Source organism: Pogoniulus pusillus, chromosome Z (assembly GCF_015220805.1).
Source record: "Pogoniulus pusillus isolate bPogPus1 chromosome Z, bPogPus1.pri, whole genome shotgun sequence".
In the NCBI taxonomy this organism is placed as follows: Eukaryota; Metazoa; Chordata; class Aves; order Piciformes; family Lybiidae; genus Pogoniulus; species Pogoniulus pusillus.
The window spans coordinates 62697005-62715947 of NC_087309.1; the positions used below are offsets into that span (position 1 = coordinate 62697005).

At 42.7% G+C, this 18943-nt stretch overlaps 1 protein-coding gene across 2 annotated transcripts in view; it reads right to left on the reverse strand.

Annotated features, from left to right (window-relative positions):
* The window catches only part of FREM1 (FRAS1 related extracellular matrix 1), a 78486-nt gene extending 61892 nt beyond the window's left edge, over window positions 1-16594 (reverse strand). For both annotated transcript variants that reach the window (XM_064176488.1, XM_064176487.1), the window contains exons 1-7: window positions 16367-16594; window positions 6650-6744; window positions 5811-6112; window positions 4871-5067; window positions 3903-4226; window positions 1491-1599; window positions 342-473 (exon numbers count right to left, since the gene is read on the reverse strand). In XM_064176488.1, coding sequence (XP_064032558.1) covers window positions 342-473; window positions 1491-1599; window positions 3903-4226; window positions 4871-5067; window positions 5811-6112; window positions 6650-6744; window positions 16367-16594 — 1387 coding nt within the window. The remainder of the gene's footprint in view (window positions 1-341; window positions 474-1490; window positions 1600-3902; window positions 4227-4870; window positions 5068-5810; window positions 6113-6649; window positions 6745-16366) is intronic.
* Window positions 16595-18943: the final 2349 nt, after the last annotated feature.

The following is an 18943-nucleotide window of genomic DNA, read 5'->3' on the forward strand; positions in this document are numbered from 1 at the left end:
CTCCAGTGAAGAAACTAAGAACCATTTTGAAATTAAAGTGGTGTGTAGGCGACATGCCAGACTTACAAGTATCTCTTGTTTAACGATGTGAACAACATTTGCAAAACTGCCTAAAGCTATGCAATTGACTTAATGAACTTGTGATTTTTTTTTTATTTCTTACTGTGCATATAGGTATTTCTTTCTGCACATTCATTTCCCTATAAAACTGTCTCTTATGCTGGCAGCCTTCAGCAGGGAGTGACATAGGACAGATTCTTTCAACATATTTTCTGTTGTGTTATCATAGCCAGTTATCAGTAAAGAACCTGATTGCTGACCCTGAGGTTGAAGTGATTTACCTCTCACAGTGAGCTGCCCATGCTGTAAGCCATCAGTTGTGACCAGTCGAACATTCTGGATGTCATCATTATCTACAATTTGTAGGTGTTGCCACGTGATGGGCCGAGATTGCCCTTCCAGGAGGTTGAGGCCTGAAAAAAAAACAGGGCATTATTTCACCAAAGCGTCTGTGAAGGTCAAGATTGTCAGCATCCAACCTTTCTAAAGGTTTCTGCAGTGAGAACAAACAAACAAACAAACAAAACCCCACAAATCTGTTTGATTCCATATACCTGCCTACCTGAGACTGGCATTTCAAGTCCAGTTTAAAAACTTGATACTAGTTTTTATTCTGACATGCTTGCCCTACTCAACTGTCTTTAAAGGTTTTTTTTTCCCAGCTAAATCATAATCGTAGCACTGCACTTGCAGTCTCACAGTGTCTGAGAACAGGCATTCAACTTCCTTAGTCAGTCTGCATTTCAAAGTATGTGCTGATATTTATGGCAGGACAATATCTCTGAGTCCAACAGAACTTTCAGGTGGGAATTCTCTTGTAGCCACAAGCCTTTTGGTTTTGGATCTCCCTTCTCTACTGTGAAGAGACTGCACTCTCTGTGGTGTTAACTTCACGACTTGTTTGATCTTTCACCTTTGCCTTTTGATGAATGAATTTCAAAGTGCACATTTCACTCTAGATTGGCAAGACTGTACTGCCTCCAACGCAGGCTTTGCAAATATGTTTGAAAGAGCCTTAAAGTTTCCAAAGTTCAAATGAATGGTAGTGCACATACCCTTTTATTCCATCATGTATTTGTCGTTGCTATTTATACTCTTTTATGTCCAGTTAATTGCTGAAGAAAATTCTATCTACAGAAATCCTGAACTTCCTGTAATGCTTTTTGTGCCTGTGTGTTCGTTTGTCATTCAGGTAAGACTGGAGATTTTTTTTTTCAAGCTGTTCTAACATATTCTCACCTGAATGGATAACTAGGGGAAAAAAAGTAGATGTAAATCTAATTTTCAGTTTAACGATCCTCAAACCTCAGTTTAATTATCCATAACCTTCGGGTGTGAATCTGAATTTTAGAGCTTTGTCAAATATCTCTGTCAAAGCTTTTTTACAAATGCAAAACGTAGCAAAATAAACTGAGGAAAGGAGAACTGACCTGTATTCCATGAAACTCGAGGAGCATTTGTATCTGTTGTTCTGATAGAAAGATGCACAGTGATTGGTAAGCTCCTTTTAAAGTAGAAGTCGTGAACCTCAAATTCCACCTGATGTGAAAACAGACAAGATATTTATTGTGAGGGGAAAAAAAACCAAACAAACACCAAGAAAACAACCAAACCAAAACAAATAAAAAGAAAACCACCTTGAAAATCCACTGTACTTCAAAACACGTGTAGTGCATTCGTTCCTGAGAGATCTTAAAATCTTTTGGTAATACATTAGCAAACTTGATTTGGCTTCTAAAGAGAGTCTGCAATAAATCAAGTCTCTGCCTTCTGTTCTCTTCACAGTGAACGCTGGGAAAGTTAGTTTGCGGTGCGGTGGGAAAGACATGTGTTTTCTCTGTCGTTTAGGGTACAATTAACTCAGCAATTAGCATAGAGAGTTTTACATAACAACAGTAAAGGGGGAGGGGGTATTTCCTGCTCTTTTAATATATGTAGGACAAGAAAAAAAATAGACTGAAACAAACAACAACAAAAAAAGTCAAACTCTTGAGCTGTCAGATTCTTGGACACAATAAAGAAGAGGCACTTAGGAGCAGGCAGATGGGCAGGGTTACTGATCCTCGTACTAAGGAAACAGGAGATTCTTATCATAGCCAGGGTTGAAAAAACCACAAGCCTTGTCAGCATCGGATGCCAAAGTTGACTGTTAGTGTTGCCCAGATTTCCAGTTCACCTTTTCCCCAGTTGACCTTGCTCTGATTTTGCTTCTTCGATGTCTTTACTTCAGTGCCAACCATTTTCTTTTGTTTGGGTCGTTGCTGTCAGATAGTTTTAATTATCAGCATATTTATAAACTCCTGTAACTCATTTCTTTACTTCCTATATCTTCTTTTTAAAACTACTGTTTAATTCTCCGAGTGCTCTGCATGCTACTAAACGACACAAAATGTCTAGCATAGTTGTTGCTGGAAAAAAACAATGTGATGTACGCAAAGTAGGAGGCTCCCATTATCAGCATCCTATGGCAGATCTGAAGGGACAAACATCCTTATCAGTCAGCATGGAAAAGACAGAAGGTGTGCTCTGTTTGCCCCCATAAAATGTAAATGTGTTCCTACAGCCTTGGTCCCATAGATTGGTACTGTTCATTTACTCATCTTCTTCAGTCCCTGCAAATACTAGTCTGTGTTTTTCATTTGCTTCATTTTCTTTATGCTTTTACTGTTTAAAAAAATTCCTGCTGGAAGACTCTTTTGGTAACCCCTATACTACCACTGCTGCAGTAGGTAGGATGTGAAGGACCAAAAAACCCCCAAAAACCTCCCAAAACACCAAAACCCACAAACAAACAAACAAAACCCCACCAGGATGGATATTCTTAATCAGAGGGGATGTTAGATATTCTTAATCAGAGGGGATGAAAAGCTTTCTTCACTAGTGACCAACAAATACCTGATTTGTGTTAAGACAGTTGTACTGATGAGTCATAGGACAAAGTGAGTAGAAGATTTTACCTCTGCTCCAACCTTCACAGTATCACACAGTATCACCAAGGTTGGAAGAGACCTCACAGATCATCAAGTCCAATCCTTTACCACACAGCTCAAGGCTAGACCATGGCACCAAGTGCCACGTCCAACCTTGCCTTCAACAGCTCCAGGGATGGCGACTCCACCACCTCCCCGGGCAGCCCATTCCAGTGTCCAATGACTCTCTCAGTGAAGAACTTTCTCCTCACCTCCAGCCTAAATATCCCCTGGTACAGCCTGAGGCTGTGTCCTCTCGTTCTGGCGCTGGCCACCTGAGAGAAGAGAGCAACCTCCCCCTGGCCACAACCACCCCTCAGGTAGTTGTAGACAGCAATAAGGTCACCCCTGAGCCTCCTCTTCTCCAGGCTAAACAATCCCAGCTCCCTCAGCCTCTCCTCATAGGGCTGTGCTCGAGGCCTCTCACCAGCCTCGTCACCCTTCTCTGGACACGCTCAAGCATCTCAGTGTCCTTCCTAAACTGGGGGGCCCAGAACGGAACACAGTACTCAAGGTGTGGTCTAACCAGTGCAGAGTACAGGGGCAGAATGACCTCCCTGCTCCTGCTGACCACACCATTCCTGATGCAGGCCAGGATGCCACTGGCTCTCTTGGCCACCTGGGCACACTGCTGGCTCATGTTCAGGCGGGTATCAATCAGCACCCCCAGATCCCTCTCTGTCTGGCTGCTCTCCAGCCACTCTGACCCCAGCCTGTATCTCTGCATGGGGTTGTTGTGGCCAAAGTGCAGCATATAGATAAGCATGGGTTTTTTTCCCTGAAAAATATCAATTGTATATGAATGCACTTATTTATAGCTTACTGAATCTTAAAGAGAGTAATACTACAAATACTCATACATTACACTTCTACCTTGTAACTTCTCCTCTCTGTGTGGCTCTTATTTGGAGGCTGATAAGCTATAAGCATGTCACTGAGATCTTTCCACGTGAAGGACCCAACAGGTTTTGTGTGGTCAGATAAATGAGTGATGAAGCCCTGTGGAGGTGGCTTGGTAATATTGAATACAAGAAGAGACTTTGGAGTTTCTTTGTCTTCCACATCAACGGTTGTGGTCGTAAGGGGAGTTAAAATAAATTGATCCACTTCCAGGAAAAACTTTGCTGCTGGGGCAGCTTTGGGCATTTGATTGGGAACAGCACCTTTAATCCGAACAGGGAGCCATGCATACTCACTCTGCAAAAGAAATAAAAGAGTCAAATGAAAGGACAACACGAAGCAAATAAAATAAATTTACATTGCCTTCACATAGCTAGTTAGGATACATGTGAAAGCAATGCTTACTTTTAAACTAAAAATTTGAACACGTTAGTGTAGAAATGCCTGGAGTAAATATTTAGACCTCATGAAAAGATCTTCCAGGTTCTCTAGTCTTATTTTTGTCCTTAATTTTGGACTGAAACAATTTGCTTAATTTGACATGAGTTTGAAGAATAATTTTACCTGATAGAAACATGCACAAATCATTAATTATTACCAACTCAATATGTTCACACAGCTCTTACCTTATTAATTACTCTTTAAGTTGAAGTCAATGAAGATCACATTGTATTAAAAAAGTAGAACTATGTCATACATAATTTTACTTGCAGGCTAAATTACTTCTGTCTTACAGTAAATAACCAAAAAGTGTTTCTGTGTGGCCATAATAGTCTAAGTAGAATTTGCCCAGCTAGCAACATTCTAAGAGCTGAATCAAGTTTTATGCTCATTATCTCTCTTTATATGTGAAAAGGAACAACATTATTTTCTTTTATTTTTTTCTTTTTCTTTTTTTTTTTAACTAGGAAGACAATCAGATATTGTGAGATAAAGCCTACCTTGTGCAGAGTTTTGCTTCTGCTGTCTGTGAGATCCAGTCTCACAGGAATATAATCAATGTCAGGTGAGGAAGAGTCAAGGTGCTGATATCGAATTCCCATCCTCAGAAATTCTTCACAGCTCATTTTTGTGCTCTGAACAACTCCCAGTCCCAGAATGCAGCTCCTATTTCTGCACTGCTGGCCCAGGCTGTGCTCTGAAACCCAACAGAAGCAATAATGAGACACTTGCCACAGCAGAAACCAACATAGGAAGTCCATTTTTATAGCTAAACTTACAAAAAGCCTGCATGATGAGAATTAGGACTCCTTTCCTGACTTAGATTTTTCTAAAGAATCTTGTTTTCAACTGGCATCTTACAACTCCAATCTCCCTTGGTCTTTTGAAGTGCTGCCTCCAGTGGCTTTCTGTGCTGTTTTGCAGAATTACAGAATTATTGAGGCTGGAATAGACCTCTGTGGTCATCAAGGCCAGCTTAAGACTTAACATCACCACATCAACTAGATCATGTCACTAAGTGCCACATCCAATCTTTCCTTAAACATCTCCAGGGACAGCAACTCTACCACTTCCCTGGTAATCCATTCCAGTGTCTAATTACCCTTTCAACAAGGAAGCATTTCCTAACATCCAACTTAAACCTCCCTTGGCACAGCTTCAGGCCATGTCCTTGTTTCTACTGAGTCTTAGGACTCTCAAAGCCTTCACATTGATCTACAGAGCCAAAAGTGGACTCCAGATGTGGGATTGTTGACCTGGATCTGTAATTGGTGTTGTAGCACAATGAAATTCCTGTACCTTTCAGTCTCCATGGTAGGCCAAGTAGCTTGTTAAACTTCACATGACACAGCTAACATTTGTGAAGCAACCCACTGCGGCAGACTTACTCAGCTGGGTCTGTTTGAACCTGCTAATACAAACAACTAAAGCACATCATACCAGTGCTAGGGAAGAGGCTCTGTAGCTTATCTCCATGGAGCTGCTTTTGCTTCACTTCCCCAGCGATGAGCTGGCCATGAGCAGGCAGGTGGGTTTCTGAGGAGGCTATGGAAATGGTGCAATCCAGATTTATCTTCCTGTCATAGTCAAAAGTGAGGATGTTCTTGTCAATCACCCTGGAAAGACCATAGTACTCAGGGACCTCCAGGGCTCCAGAGCGCATTTTGATGATGTTACAGTCTGGTTCAAGTAACTGAACATGGAGGGTGAACGTTTCTACAAATGTTTCCATTTCTGTAAACCTGCAAGTGATAGAAGGAAAACAATTACACATCATCCCACTTTGTGTTGCTCTGAGTTTGGCATTGGCCTCTCTTACTTCAACTCCTTTTTCTCATGAGCCCTCAAACCCTAAATCACTGAAGACCATGAGGTGCCAGACACTGCTACCCACCTCCTCATATTTGTAAAAAGGGTGTTTGTGCAAAGGAAGAGGTTACTCACTGTGTATATATAAAGATACCCATCATCAGGACAGGACAGAACACACAGTGCTCTGAAATTACTATTGTGACTTTAATAGGAAGAAAAACCACTGAGTTTCTCTAACGAGCAATAGATAATATTTGTGAATACCAACAAACACATAGTTACAGTGATCAGACCTACACTGTGATAAATGTTTCTGTAAACAGATTGTCACTTTTTGACTAATGTTGCTGCAACTGGATCTAAGTAATTATGTTATGTGCAGCAGAAAATGCATTTACCATGAAAAACAGGCTGAAAACAATGGTTCCCCTGATAACAATGAGCTGCAATCTCCCACCACTACTTACCTGTACAGCCTAAGCATTACCATGTCTTCATCTAGAATTGGACAACCATTGTGTGTATATTTGACTTCATTAGGAAGGAAGTGACAGTCAAAAACCTGTGAAGGAGAAAGAATAGACAAGCACAACACTGACAAGGATGTTAACTTTCTGGCTTCTGATCCATTTCCGACTGCCAGGAATGCATCATACTGAGGAAATCTTATATCTGACATTTGTTTCTGTGAATACTTAAGTATTCGTTTACCTCTTCAGTGGTCTCCCAGTGGGAGCCAAAGCAACCACTTTATTGTGGCACTGCTGACATCCTTTAAGAGAATGGACATATAAATGTGATTGCTTCAGGCTGCCAGGTGTCTCCTCCAGCACAATAAATAATTTAAACACGCACTTCTCTACTACCTTTGCCTGTGGACTTATGGATGTAGTTGTATTCAATGGGAGAACCTCAGTGGATCTGAAAAGACAGCAGTTCCTGGAGTATAATGTTAGATTTCTCTGCTTTTAAAGTTACTTGCAGCAATTGTACATTAAATCCTGCTTCACGGCCACTACCATGGGACTAAAAATGTACGATGCTGTGAAACTTCACTGTTGGAAGCTAGCTCAGATTTGTTACATGTTTTTGGAACACTGAATGCGTGCTAGTAGTCTTTTAGCAGACCAGGTGTTGTCTCTGTGTGTTATGAAACTTTACTTTGTAACACTGTGCCACACCAACACCCAGCCCCAGCATCAGTGTAATACTACAGCGTAAAGGTGGGCAGAATTTCCATATCATATCCATCTGCTAATACAAAAGAAACGAATTCTTATGGCACACCTGATGTAGGTCAAATTTGTGAAGATGTCTGGCCACAGCTCAACCATTCAAGGCAGACACATATTTCAGGTTGAATTTTTTTATTCGACAGCTTATGGCCTTGCAAAAGTAAGGTAAGGAAGGAAAACGCCTTACCCATTACCCAAAAGAGTGCTGAAGAGAGTTCTGACACACCCATTCTTTTGAGCAGAGATTTCGATTCTGGGGTCTGGGATTTTTGTGTCCTAACATATGTGAATTTACAAGCGTGGCAAATTACAGTTCCCATGTCATTGCATTTCTTAGTAGTGGAATAGCTGAACACTCCTAGCACTGATAAGACCATGTGTATGTTACACTTGTGACACCAGGGAACCCCTACACAACCCATATCGAGATGGAGGATATGCATGTTTCATACCTGCAGAAATGGTATATACCTGTCAGCAAGAAGGAAAACATTAATTATTGCATTTCCTGATTGTCTCGCTGCCAATCTAAACGTCATTGTGATTCAGCTATTATATGCAGGAATCACGTGTGTCTAGTGCTTCTATGGAGTAAAATAAACTCTTTTTGCTGAGTAAAAGCTGTTCAGCATTCATTAAGAGACCTGAGATACTGTGTGCAGTTCTGGGCCCCCCCAACACAAGGACATCAAACAGCTGGAATGAGTTCAGAAGCAGGCCACAAAGACGGTCAGAGGGCTGGAGCACCTCTCCTGTGAGGACAGGCTATGAGAGTTGGGGCTCTTCAGCCTGGAAAAGAGAAGGCTTCGAAGAGACCTTATAGTAGCCTCCTAGTATCTGAAGGGGGCCTACAGGAGGGGTGGGGAGGGACTATTTACAAGGTCTTGTAATGACAGGATGAGGAGAAATGGGTTTAAACTCAAAGAAGGAAGATTCCAACTAGATGTTAAGAAGAAGTTTTTGGTTAGGGTGGTGAGACACTGGCACAGGTTGCCCAGGGAGGTTGTGGCTGCTCCCTCCCTGGAGATGTTCAAGGCTAGGTTAGCTGAGTCCTTCAGTGACCTAGTGGGAGGTGTCCCTGCCTATGGTGGTGGGTTGGAAGTAGATGATCTTTGAGGTCTCTTCCAACCTAAATCATTCTATGATTCTGTTGAGGATTAATATACGCATGCATACAGCTAACTGACAAAGGACTTTTTTTTTTTTCCCTCCAAGAAGAAGGTACAATTTCCTACTTCCACTCATTTTTTTAAGTACAACTACTCATGAATCATGAAGTGCCTTGCCTGGGCTACTTACATCTCCCCATCTCACTAACCACTTTGGAGGACAGTGAAATGGAAGAGATTTTAGTAAATTTCTGAAATGTTGACTGGAAGTACAGTGCATAGACAAAGTCTTTGGATTCTCTGAGTTTCAGTACAAAAATAAAAGAATATTTTGATTCCTAAATAATCTGTTAAGGTTTAGTTGACTGAAGAGCATCACGACCACTTAATGCATTCACATTAGAAGATGTAAGAACTAGTGACCTTTGTTTCTCTCTTTGTTTCTTTTCGTTACACAGAAATTGCATTCTTCTATAATGGAAAAATAATTAGCTTTTGTTATTATTGACATTGTCCATTTTCACCAAAGTTACTCTCAGATGCTCAAGTTATGTGGCAATTTTTCTGTATTCCTAGTGGTTTTAAAATGTACTGCTGGATTTTTATTTTTTTTTAAAGTAATGAGTTAGTTGATTATCAGATACATATGCATTCATTTGCCACTTTTACTATTACTTAAATGAATCATAGGATAATCCATAGTATATGGTGTTATGGAAAGCATGAGTGATTTTGTTGGGATTGCATAGAAGGACAAGAACAGTTTGTGGGGAAAAAACAAAACGAAACTCTTCTCATATGAAGATTTTTTTGTGTCGTGGATCTTCTTATTACTGTCTACAACTACCTGAAGGGGCATTGTAGCCAGGTGGGGGGTGGCCTCTTCTCCCAGGCAACCAGCAATAGAACAAGGGGACACAGTCTCAAGTTGTGCCAGGGTAGGTATAGGCTGGATATTAGGAAGAAGTTCTTCACAGAGAGAGTGATTTCCCATTGGAATGGGCTGCCCAGGGAGGTGGTGGAGGCACCGTCCCTGGAGGTCTTCAAGCAAAGACTGGATGAGGCACTTAGTGCCATGGTCTAGTTGATTGGATAGGGCTGGGTGCTAGGTTGGACTGGCTGATCTTGGAGGTCTCTTCCAACCTGGTTGATTCTATGATTCTATGATTCTACGATTCTGTTGTATATTGTTTTCAAGTGTCACAGGAATGTGCATTGTGTTATTTTTCAGGATGTAACAAACAACAAACACATATTTTTCTCACTTAATGTATTTTCTTTCTTAGGACAAGATAACCTAAAGGAAGATGGTTAATTAATTAGATAGCCCTAAGTGGTATTCCATAAAAAAAGCAGGGGAGGGAAAGGGAGAGAGAAGTAGTTAGGTTGTGTGTTACCTAAAAAACAAAAGGTCATTCACAGCACAGCTTCCAGTAGCTTCATGTTCTACACTGAAGATGAGATTCTTCACTGATGTAGATCAATGTAGAACGCTCAAAGTCAGTAGGGGTTTTGTCAATTTCTAGGGCTGGTGTGCACCTGATAATGACTTATTGCACAGGTGACGCATCCCTGCTCACATTAGGAGGGACTGCCTTTAGAACAGGAGATGGTTCATCATATTAAATAATTGCTTTTTTTTCTTTCTAAGACATCATTAGTTACATCTCCTAATTAATAGCAAAGGGCTGGAAAATTAAGGACCTTTCCACTGATATAAGAAAAGTCAAAGAGTGCTGGTAAAGGGCCTTACAGACCAAAAGCACATTTTGAGGGTGTCTGTGGCAAACCATAAAACACCGAACTTTGTAGAAATGTTTGTTTGTAGCAGTCAGTTGATAATATGCAAACCTAAACAACTACTGCAGAAGTGTCTGCAGCTACTAGTTGGAGATCTGTCACAGGCTGGAATACAGAGAAGAATACTTAGTCACAGGCTGGAATACAGAGAATACAGAGAAGAATAAGAAAGCATATTTGATGAACAAGTGGCTCAGAGGTTGGTGCATCCAACATAACTTTGGATTCTTTGATATTGGGGAACTTCATCTTGCCACAGGTCTGCAATCAGCAGATGGGACACAACTATCACAGAAGGGGAGAAGGACCCTGGCACATGAGCTGGCTGGGCTTGTTGAGAGGGCTTTAAACTAGAATGGAAGGGGGAGGGGGTTAAACATGACAGCACCAGAGATAAATCAAAGGGAATTGAGGAAGGTAGGCTAGAGCTAGGAGTAAAAGCAGCAGCCCAGCTGAAGTGCATGTACACTAATGCACGCAGTATGGGTAACAAACAAGAGGAGCTGGAAGCTCTGGTGCTGGAGGGAAACTATGATATTGTCGCCATCACTGAAACATGGTGGGATGGCTCACATGATTGGTGTGCTGTAATCAATGGCTACAGACTCTTCAGGAGAGACAGGCAAGGGAGAAAGGGCGGGGGAGTGGCTCTGTATATTAGGGATGCTCTGGATGTCATGGAGGTAGAAATCAGGGATGATCAAGTTGAGTCATTATGGGTGAGACTTAAGGCGAAGGCCAACAAGGCTGATATCCTGGTTGGAGTCTGTTACAGACCACCCAACCAGGAAGAAGAGGTTGATTTATTACTCTTTAAGCAACTGGAGGCTGCCTCAAGATCACCTGCCCTTGTTCTGGTGGGCGACTTTAACCTACCAGACATCTGCTGGGACTTAAACACTGCAGAGAAGAAGCAGTCTAGAAGGTTTCTGCAATGTGTGGAAGACAACTTCCTATCCCAGCTGTTACGTGAGCCTACCAGGGGGGCAGCCCTGCTTGACCTGCTGCTCACAAATAGAGAGGGGCTGGTAGGGGATGTGGTGGTTGGAGGCTGCCTGGGGTCCAGTGACCATGAAATTATAGAGTTTTCAATACGTGGAGAAACCAGGAGGGGCATCAACAGAACCTCCACACTGGACTTCCGAAGGGCAGACTTCAGCCTATTTAAGGAACTAATTCAGAAAGTTCCTTGGGAAATAGCCCTTAGAAACAAAGGGGTCCAGGAAGGTTGGACCTGCTTCAAGAAAGAACTCCTGAAGGCACAGGAGCAGGCAGTGCCACTGAGCCGGAAGATGAGCCGACGAGGGAGGCATCCAGGCTGGATGGGCAGGGAGCTGCTGAAGGAATTAAAGATTAAAAAGAGAGTGTATCACCTTTGGAAAAGAGGGGAGGTGTCCCAGGAGAAGTTCAAGGAGGTTGCTAGGTCTTGTAGAGGAAAAATTAGAGAGGCAAAAGCCCACTTGGAGCTCAGGCTGGCCACAGCTGCCAAGGAAAATAAAAAGTGTTTCTTTAAATATATGAATAGCAAGAGAAGGGCCAAGGACAACCTCCAGTCCTTGTTAGATAGAGAGGGGAATAGAGTGACAAAGGATGAGGAAAAGGCAGAGGTGCTTAACACCTTCTTTGCCTCAATCTTCACTAGTGGGACAGGTTGTCTCCAGGACAGCTGGACTCCTGAAGTGGTGGATGGAGTCAGGGACCAGTACAGTCCCCCTCTAATCCATGAGGAAGCAGTAAGGGATCTGCTAAGTCACTTGGATCCTCACAAGTCCATGGGACCGGATGGGATCCACCCTAGGGTGCTGAGAGAGCTGGCAGCTGAGCTGGCCAAGCCACTCTCCATCATTTATCAGCAGTCCTGGCTCACTGGAGAGGTCCCTGAAGACTGGAAGCTGGCCAATGTGATTCCCATACACAAGAAGGGTCGTAAGGAGGAGCCAGAAAACTACAGACCTGTGAGCCTGACCTCAGTGCCAGGCAAGGTCATGGAACAGGTCATCTTGGGTGCCATCACAAAGCACCTACAGGATAGCCAAGGGATCAGGCCCAGCCAGCATGGGTTTAGGAAGGGCAGGTCCTGCCTCACCAACCTGATCTCCTTTTATGATCAGGTTACCCGCCTGGTGAATGTGGGGAAGGCTGTGGATGTAGTCTACTTGGACTTCAGCAAAGCCTTTGACACTGTCTGCCACAAGAAGCTCCTAGCCAAGCTGGCAGCTCATGGTTTGGACAGATTCACTCTGTGCTGGATCAAGAACTGGCTGGATGGCAGAGCCCAGAGAGTGGTGGTGAATGGTGCCACGTCCAGTTGGCAGCCAGTCACAAGTGGTGTTCCCCAAGGATCAGTGCTGGGCCCAGTCCTGTTCAATATCTTTATTGATGATCTGGACGAGGGCATTGAGTCCAGCATCAGTAAGTTTGCAGATGACACCAAGCTAGGAGCAGGTGTTGATCTGTTGGAAGGTAGGAGAGCCCTGCAGAGGGACCTGGACAGGCTGGATGGGTGGGCAGAGGCCAATGAGATGAGATTTAACAAGGCCAAGTGCAGGGTTCTGCACTTTGGCCACAATAACCCCAAGCAGCGCTATAGGCTGGGGACTGAGTGGGTGGAGAGCAGCCAGGAGGAAAGGGACCTGGGGGTACTGATAGATAGTAAGCTGAAGATGAGCCAGCAGTGTGCCCAGGTGGCCAAGAGAGCCAATGGCATCCTGGCCTGCATCAGGAACAGTGTGGCCAGCAGGACAAGGGAGGTTATTCTTCCCCTGTACTCAGCACTGGTCAGGCCACACCTTGAGTACTGTGTCCAGTTCTGGGCCCCTCAATTCAAGAAAGATGTTGAGGTACTGGAACATGTCCAGAGAAGGGCAACAAAGCTGGTGAGGGGCCTGGAACACAAATCCTATGAGGAGAGGTTGAGAGAACTGGGCCTGTTTAGCCTGGAGAAGAGGAGGCTCAGGGGTGATCTTATTACTGTCTACAACTACCTGAAGGGACATTGTAGCCAGGTGGGGGTTGGCCTCTTCTCCCAGGTAACCAGCAATAGAACAAGGGGACACAGTCTCAAGTTGTGCCAGGGTAGGTATAGGCTGGATGTTAGGAAGAAGTTTTTCACAGAGAGAGTGATTTCCCATTGGAATGGGCTGCCCAGGGAGGTGGTGGAGGCACCGTCCCTGGGGGTCTTCAAGAAAAGACTGGATGAGGCACTCAGTGCCATGGTCTAGTTGACTGGCTAGGGCTGGGTGATAGGTTGGACTGGATGATCTTTGAGGTCTCTTCCAACCTGGTTGATTCTATGTAATCTTGTAAAGCCCCAGGCCTGCAGTCACTAAGGAAAGCAGGAAGGAGATAAAGGAGAAGCAGAGATATCCTGACATCAGCAATGAAGAGGGGTCTGCTGACCACAGATGAAAAGACCCGGTGAGGGAGACTGTGCTGGCCCTTATCTCAGATAACCATTCAAGACCAACAGAGTAGGATGGAACCGGGGCGGAGAATGGGAAAATACCTACGTTAGTGAACTCCAAGAGATAACTGTAATAACCCTACCTCTCATTATGAATATGGATGTTTTTGTAACACAAATTTTGGCTTGTGTCAAGATGGAGTGTGCAGGATTGATGGAGCAATCCTGCCTGCACCCAGCGCTGTAATAAAGCATATCTACTTCGTAACTCTGCGTGAGTTTTGGTGTTCATTTTGCAGGTCACCACAACAGCCTGTCAATACTGACTGACAGTGTTTTCATAGAACCATAGAATCAACCAGGTTGGAAGAGACCTCCAAGATCATCCAGTCCAACCTAGCACCCAGCCCTAGCCAGTCAACTAGACCATGGCACTAAGTGCCTCATCCTGGCTTTTCTTGAACACCCTCAGGGATGGTGACTCCCATTCCAATGGCAAATGACTCTCTCTGTGAAGAACTTCCTTTTCATTTATGTGTAAGAAACAATCTACTTCGCAAAAAGGAACATCTGCTTTGTGTTTCCTAATACATTCTCATTCTACCTGAACATGCATCCCTAATTGTCTATAAATTCGATGGGCAAGACAAAGGAGATCTAAACCTTTTCCTAATTACTGACAACCTTTGGTGGTTTTTTTCTAATTCAACTGCTTTTCAATTACAAATTATAAATTGTCATACATTCCTAGGGCATTGCTCACTGTAACGGCAGTAAAGCAGATCTATCTGTCCAGAGACTTTTTCTGGCCACAGAATTTCCTGGAAGAAAGAGCCTGGCATTTCTTTTCATGAATGGTAAATGCTCAGCAGGACTTTTCAGCATCTATCTTAGGATTTTATCAATTAAAAGAGAAGTACTTAACTTACAAATGCCTTCTTGTTCTTTACCAGAAAGAAAATAAGGCTAGAAATAGCTAGAGAGGTGTCTTGCTGGCAGTCTCTGTCATTTCCACCTCCTCATGGCTGCAGAGAAGAGGAGGTACCTTTCCTACTGGGATGGCACTTGGAAGAGGAGCCATCTGGGGGAGGTATTCTGGGCACCACCAGCAGCCACAGTCCTTCTCCAGCCTGATAGCATGCCTAGCAGGGTTGCCGTCTCCCTTAGACATGTACCTGCATCCCTCAAGATTCACACTTGGCTGCCTGGGCTCACATTAGGGCCATGGAAGGATGAGAACTTCAAGGAGGTGGGACTGGGAATGTCAAAAGTCAAGAAGTCTAGACATTTTGGAAGAAAGGTGTGGTGAAGACACATATCCTGGGGTATTTGAAGACCTTGTGCTTGAAGTATGTCAGGTAATAAAACTAAGTGGCTTTTTAAAAATAACTTGGTTCTACTGCATGTAGAGGTTGAGGCAGAAATGGAAAACACAGTAACTCCCTCAGCCAGCCAGCTTGCTCCAGAAGAGGCTTGCCAATGAGGCATGTAAGTCTTTCTTTTTCTCCTCATGGGCCAAACTGGACTGGGGAAATGGAGAGGATGGACCACGGTCAGGGTTTCTGTGCTGACAGAGAGCAAGTCCTGAGAACGTCTCAGCAGAGGGACTGCTCTGTTTTGGACCAGTCTTAGCAGAAGGTCACACACTGGTGTGATCATCACCTCCTGTTTTCCCTGGACTGCCTCCACTTTTTCCAAGTGGTAGTTTTGCTGAAATACTTGTCAGCACTGCAAAAACTATGATGATGGTGAAGACAGAAGCTCTGAAAGATCTATCCAGACTCGTGCTTCTGCACAGGCACAACCAGAAACCTTAAAGAGGATGTTTAAAACAATACACATATGCAGGCAGATAGATGTGTATGCTATATGGTGCAGTTAAAAATGCAGAACTTCTGAGAAGTAGATTAACAACTGTTTGGTGATCATTCATTAAAATGATTTATCATTCCTCTTCTACTTCTTCCATCCTAACATCAGTTACTCGCAGCTCTTTCCTGTTATGAAAAAGGTGAGGAGATTTGTAAGGCAAATGAGCAGTAAAACGGAGTTCACACCAAATGCAATTCCTTATTCCTACGAGTTTGAAAAATTAAAGTACTAAAACATTTTGTTTCAACGTATTTGCCATCTGCGAGCAATTTAGCTGAGCAGAATAAACAAGAACGTACACAATGAACTTATTGTATGCAATTACTTTTTTCTTAATTGCTCCCTAAGTAGTGGCTGAGCGACTAAAACACAAAATGCCCTAATGGGCTATGCATTACCCGAGAGGCACTGGTTACCCTCTTGGTAGAAAACCAAGCAGTTGAGAGACAGGAGGCTATCTCCTAACTGAAAGTTTTGAAATCTCATTCTGTCCTTGTGGAGGGAGACCCTCACCAAACTTACTCGTATGCACTGGTATTGTTGAGCTCAGCTTTTGGATTTCTGGAGTGTAGTTCTCTTGTCAGCTGTCTGCTTTTGGCAAAAGGCTAAATCCCACACACCACTGGGTTTCATACATTTTAGTCACTACTCCCCTCCACCCACCCCCCCCACCCCCCCAAAAAATAATCAGTTAAGAATCTCTTTGTAGTTTCTTCCACATTTGCATACATGGACACTCAGAGCAGTACAATGGAGCTGAAATACCTGTGGAGTTAGTTTCCCAACCCTCTGTGTTATTGGCTCGTTAATCACAACTTCTACTTTGCAAGCGTCCTTCTCTCTGGGAATGGAAAACTTGAGGTCATCTTCTAACAGGAACACAGACTGTCCCTTCATCACTTTCACACCAAGGTTGACGCTAATAAAGGAGGAGCACACAACTCTTAGTACAACAGGCAGAAGTAGGAACTGGCTTCTCTCAAAAGGCTTCATGTTTCAAGGGGATGTCAGCTCTTTTCCACCAGCAAAAATGCTGACAAAAAAGTCTTCTCTGTCTCCAACAGCAGATTTTCACCATCTAGTGAAGGATGACAATTTTAGTCGCCAGTGAAAACGTAAGATGTGTTTTCTATTAAGAAGTACCCTCTGATTGAAATTTGGTCAGAGGCATTTCAAAATATCCTTGGATTATTATAAAATTCGTTGGTCAAGCCAGACAAAATGATGAATATGTTCTCAGAGTACTTTTAATATTTGTTAATTCTGAAAAAAAAAAAAGGGGGGGGGGGGGGGAGGGAGGGGGGGAAGAAACAAGACAGATAATTAATATAAGGCATTGAGAATTTGTTACAGAAAACCAAATAACCACGGGGGGGGGGGGGGGGGGGGGGGGGAGGAAATCTGTATTTTCTTACAAGTGCAGTTCATTTCTCAAGCAGCTTAACTTCACCTTTAAATGCTATTAAGTGAACACAATGCTGAAAAAAATCGACCATGTGTTTTAATGAGACTTTTCCCTCAATAGATCATCTCTTAATATGCATTCCAGACACCTTTGATGCATATGCACATACAAACAGTTGCTCTGCAGGATCTTCTGTCACTAGAATTTTTACTGCAGGATCGTGTAAATATAATTTTAAAAATATGTGCATCCAAGTAATTTGTCAGTGCCAGAGCAGGCATTTATCCAGATTATACCTAAAAGTGGGATAAAAGGAGAGTGGCCTTTTGTTAAATCTGTTTTTGCTTTGTCATTAAAAGCGTGGGGAAGAAATCAACCTTTGGCTGGAAACCCCTTTTCTGTACTTCCCTACTTTCTGCTATAGTGAGTACCTATGCAAAACATCAAAACAGAAAAATATGGAAAGGCAAAACAATATTGTGTGGTGGGTTTTTTTTTTTCAGAAAACAAGTCATCTTTTTGAGGTGAATTCAGTAGAAACAAGCAACAAAATATGATATTAAAAAAATACACAAGCTTCCCATGCCTCCAGCAACATTTCCAACTATACCTTGTACTGTAAATTTTTCTATGATTTTATGGCCTGATAGCTCTCTCACTTTCACAGTTTATCTTCTACCTTTCAAATTTATAAACTCAGCAAAAGCATAGTCCTTCTGACATTGAACAAGCACTATGTAATCCTTTTAAGACTCAAATTTGTAGAATACTCCAATGTAACTACCTCTATGTCCCAAAGAATAGGCAATGCGCTGATTTAATTAAATTTGATAAGATCATAGGAATTTCAGGCGACTGAAGCATTAATGTTCCTTCAATATTTGCAAATTTTCAGTGCTCTGAGTATTTATTTGCACAGTCTAATTTAACCACAACCCTAACACGAACAATGAATTCATTGGAAGTGAATCCCCAATCTGTGTGTCTCTTCATTTTCTTCGTCATTGTTAGCAGATTCACTCTGTTGTTTCCAGCAGGGTGACCTGAACATCATACAATTTTATGCACATATCCATCCAGTTTTACACTTCGCTGAAAAATTACAATCAAGAAGGAATTTCTTTTACATTTACTCCCTCCCTAGAGCAACGCAAGGCAGATCCATGCACTTCAGCTCAGATTCAAGCTTGGAGACACTTTGACTATCATATTGTTAAAGTTATACGAAGGCATAAAGCGTGGAGGTTTTGCTGCCTTCTCTTAACCTGCGTCAAACACTAAGAACAGAAGGGCTCGCAAATAAGCAGGAGAACTTCGACCAGTTCTGAGATGCTCATATGAGTTGTTCTCTGGTACAACATTAGTTCCCTGTTGCCACTGTGTTTTTCAGTCTTGCATTAACTGCTTTTCCTTGCAGGCACTGTCCTTCTATCATTATACAATTTTACCCCATACGCTCCAGCAGGTGGCTTCTATTTGACAGCTGCAGGGCTGTTTCTTTATGTGGTCAAGTGAAGATCTTGAGAACTATAGCTTCAGTTCTTCCAAATGCCAGAATAACTACTTTTCCTCCCAGGGCTGCTGGTGCACATGTGAGAAATAATAGAATGTTTGTGGAAAAAAAAAGTAACTAAATACTGCAGAAAGAGGAACTCAAAGACTACTCCACAGTTTCTCAAGCATTCATAGGCTTCAGGTATCTGATGAACCATGTTAAGTCCCTATGAGTATCCATGACTTATTGAAAACCACATATCATTCTAACAGCAGACTCTGGAGAAAACATACACTTGTGCAGGACTCATCCAGAGGTACACACAGAAACTCTCATTTCTGTGTCTCTAGATGCATGCCAAGCAGACCTACTATTTTAGTGGGTTTTTTTAATCATTACAATTTGTGCATGACATTTACTTAAAAGAATGGAAATATTATAT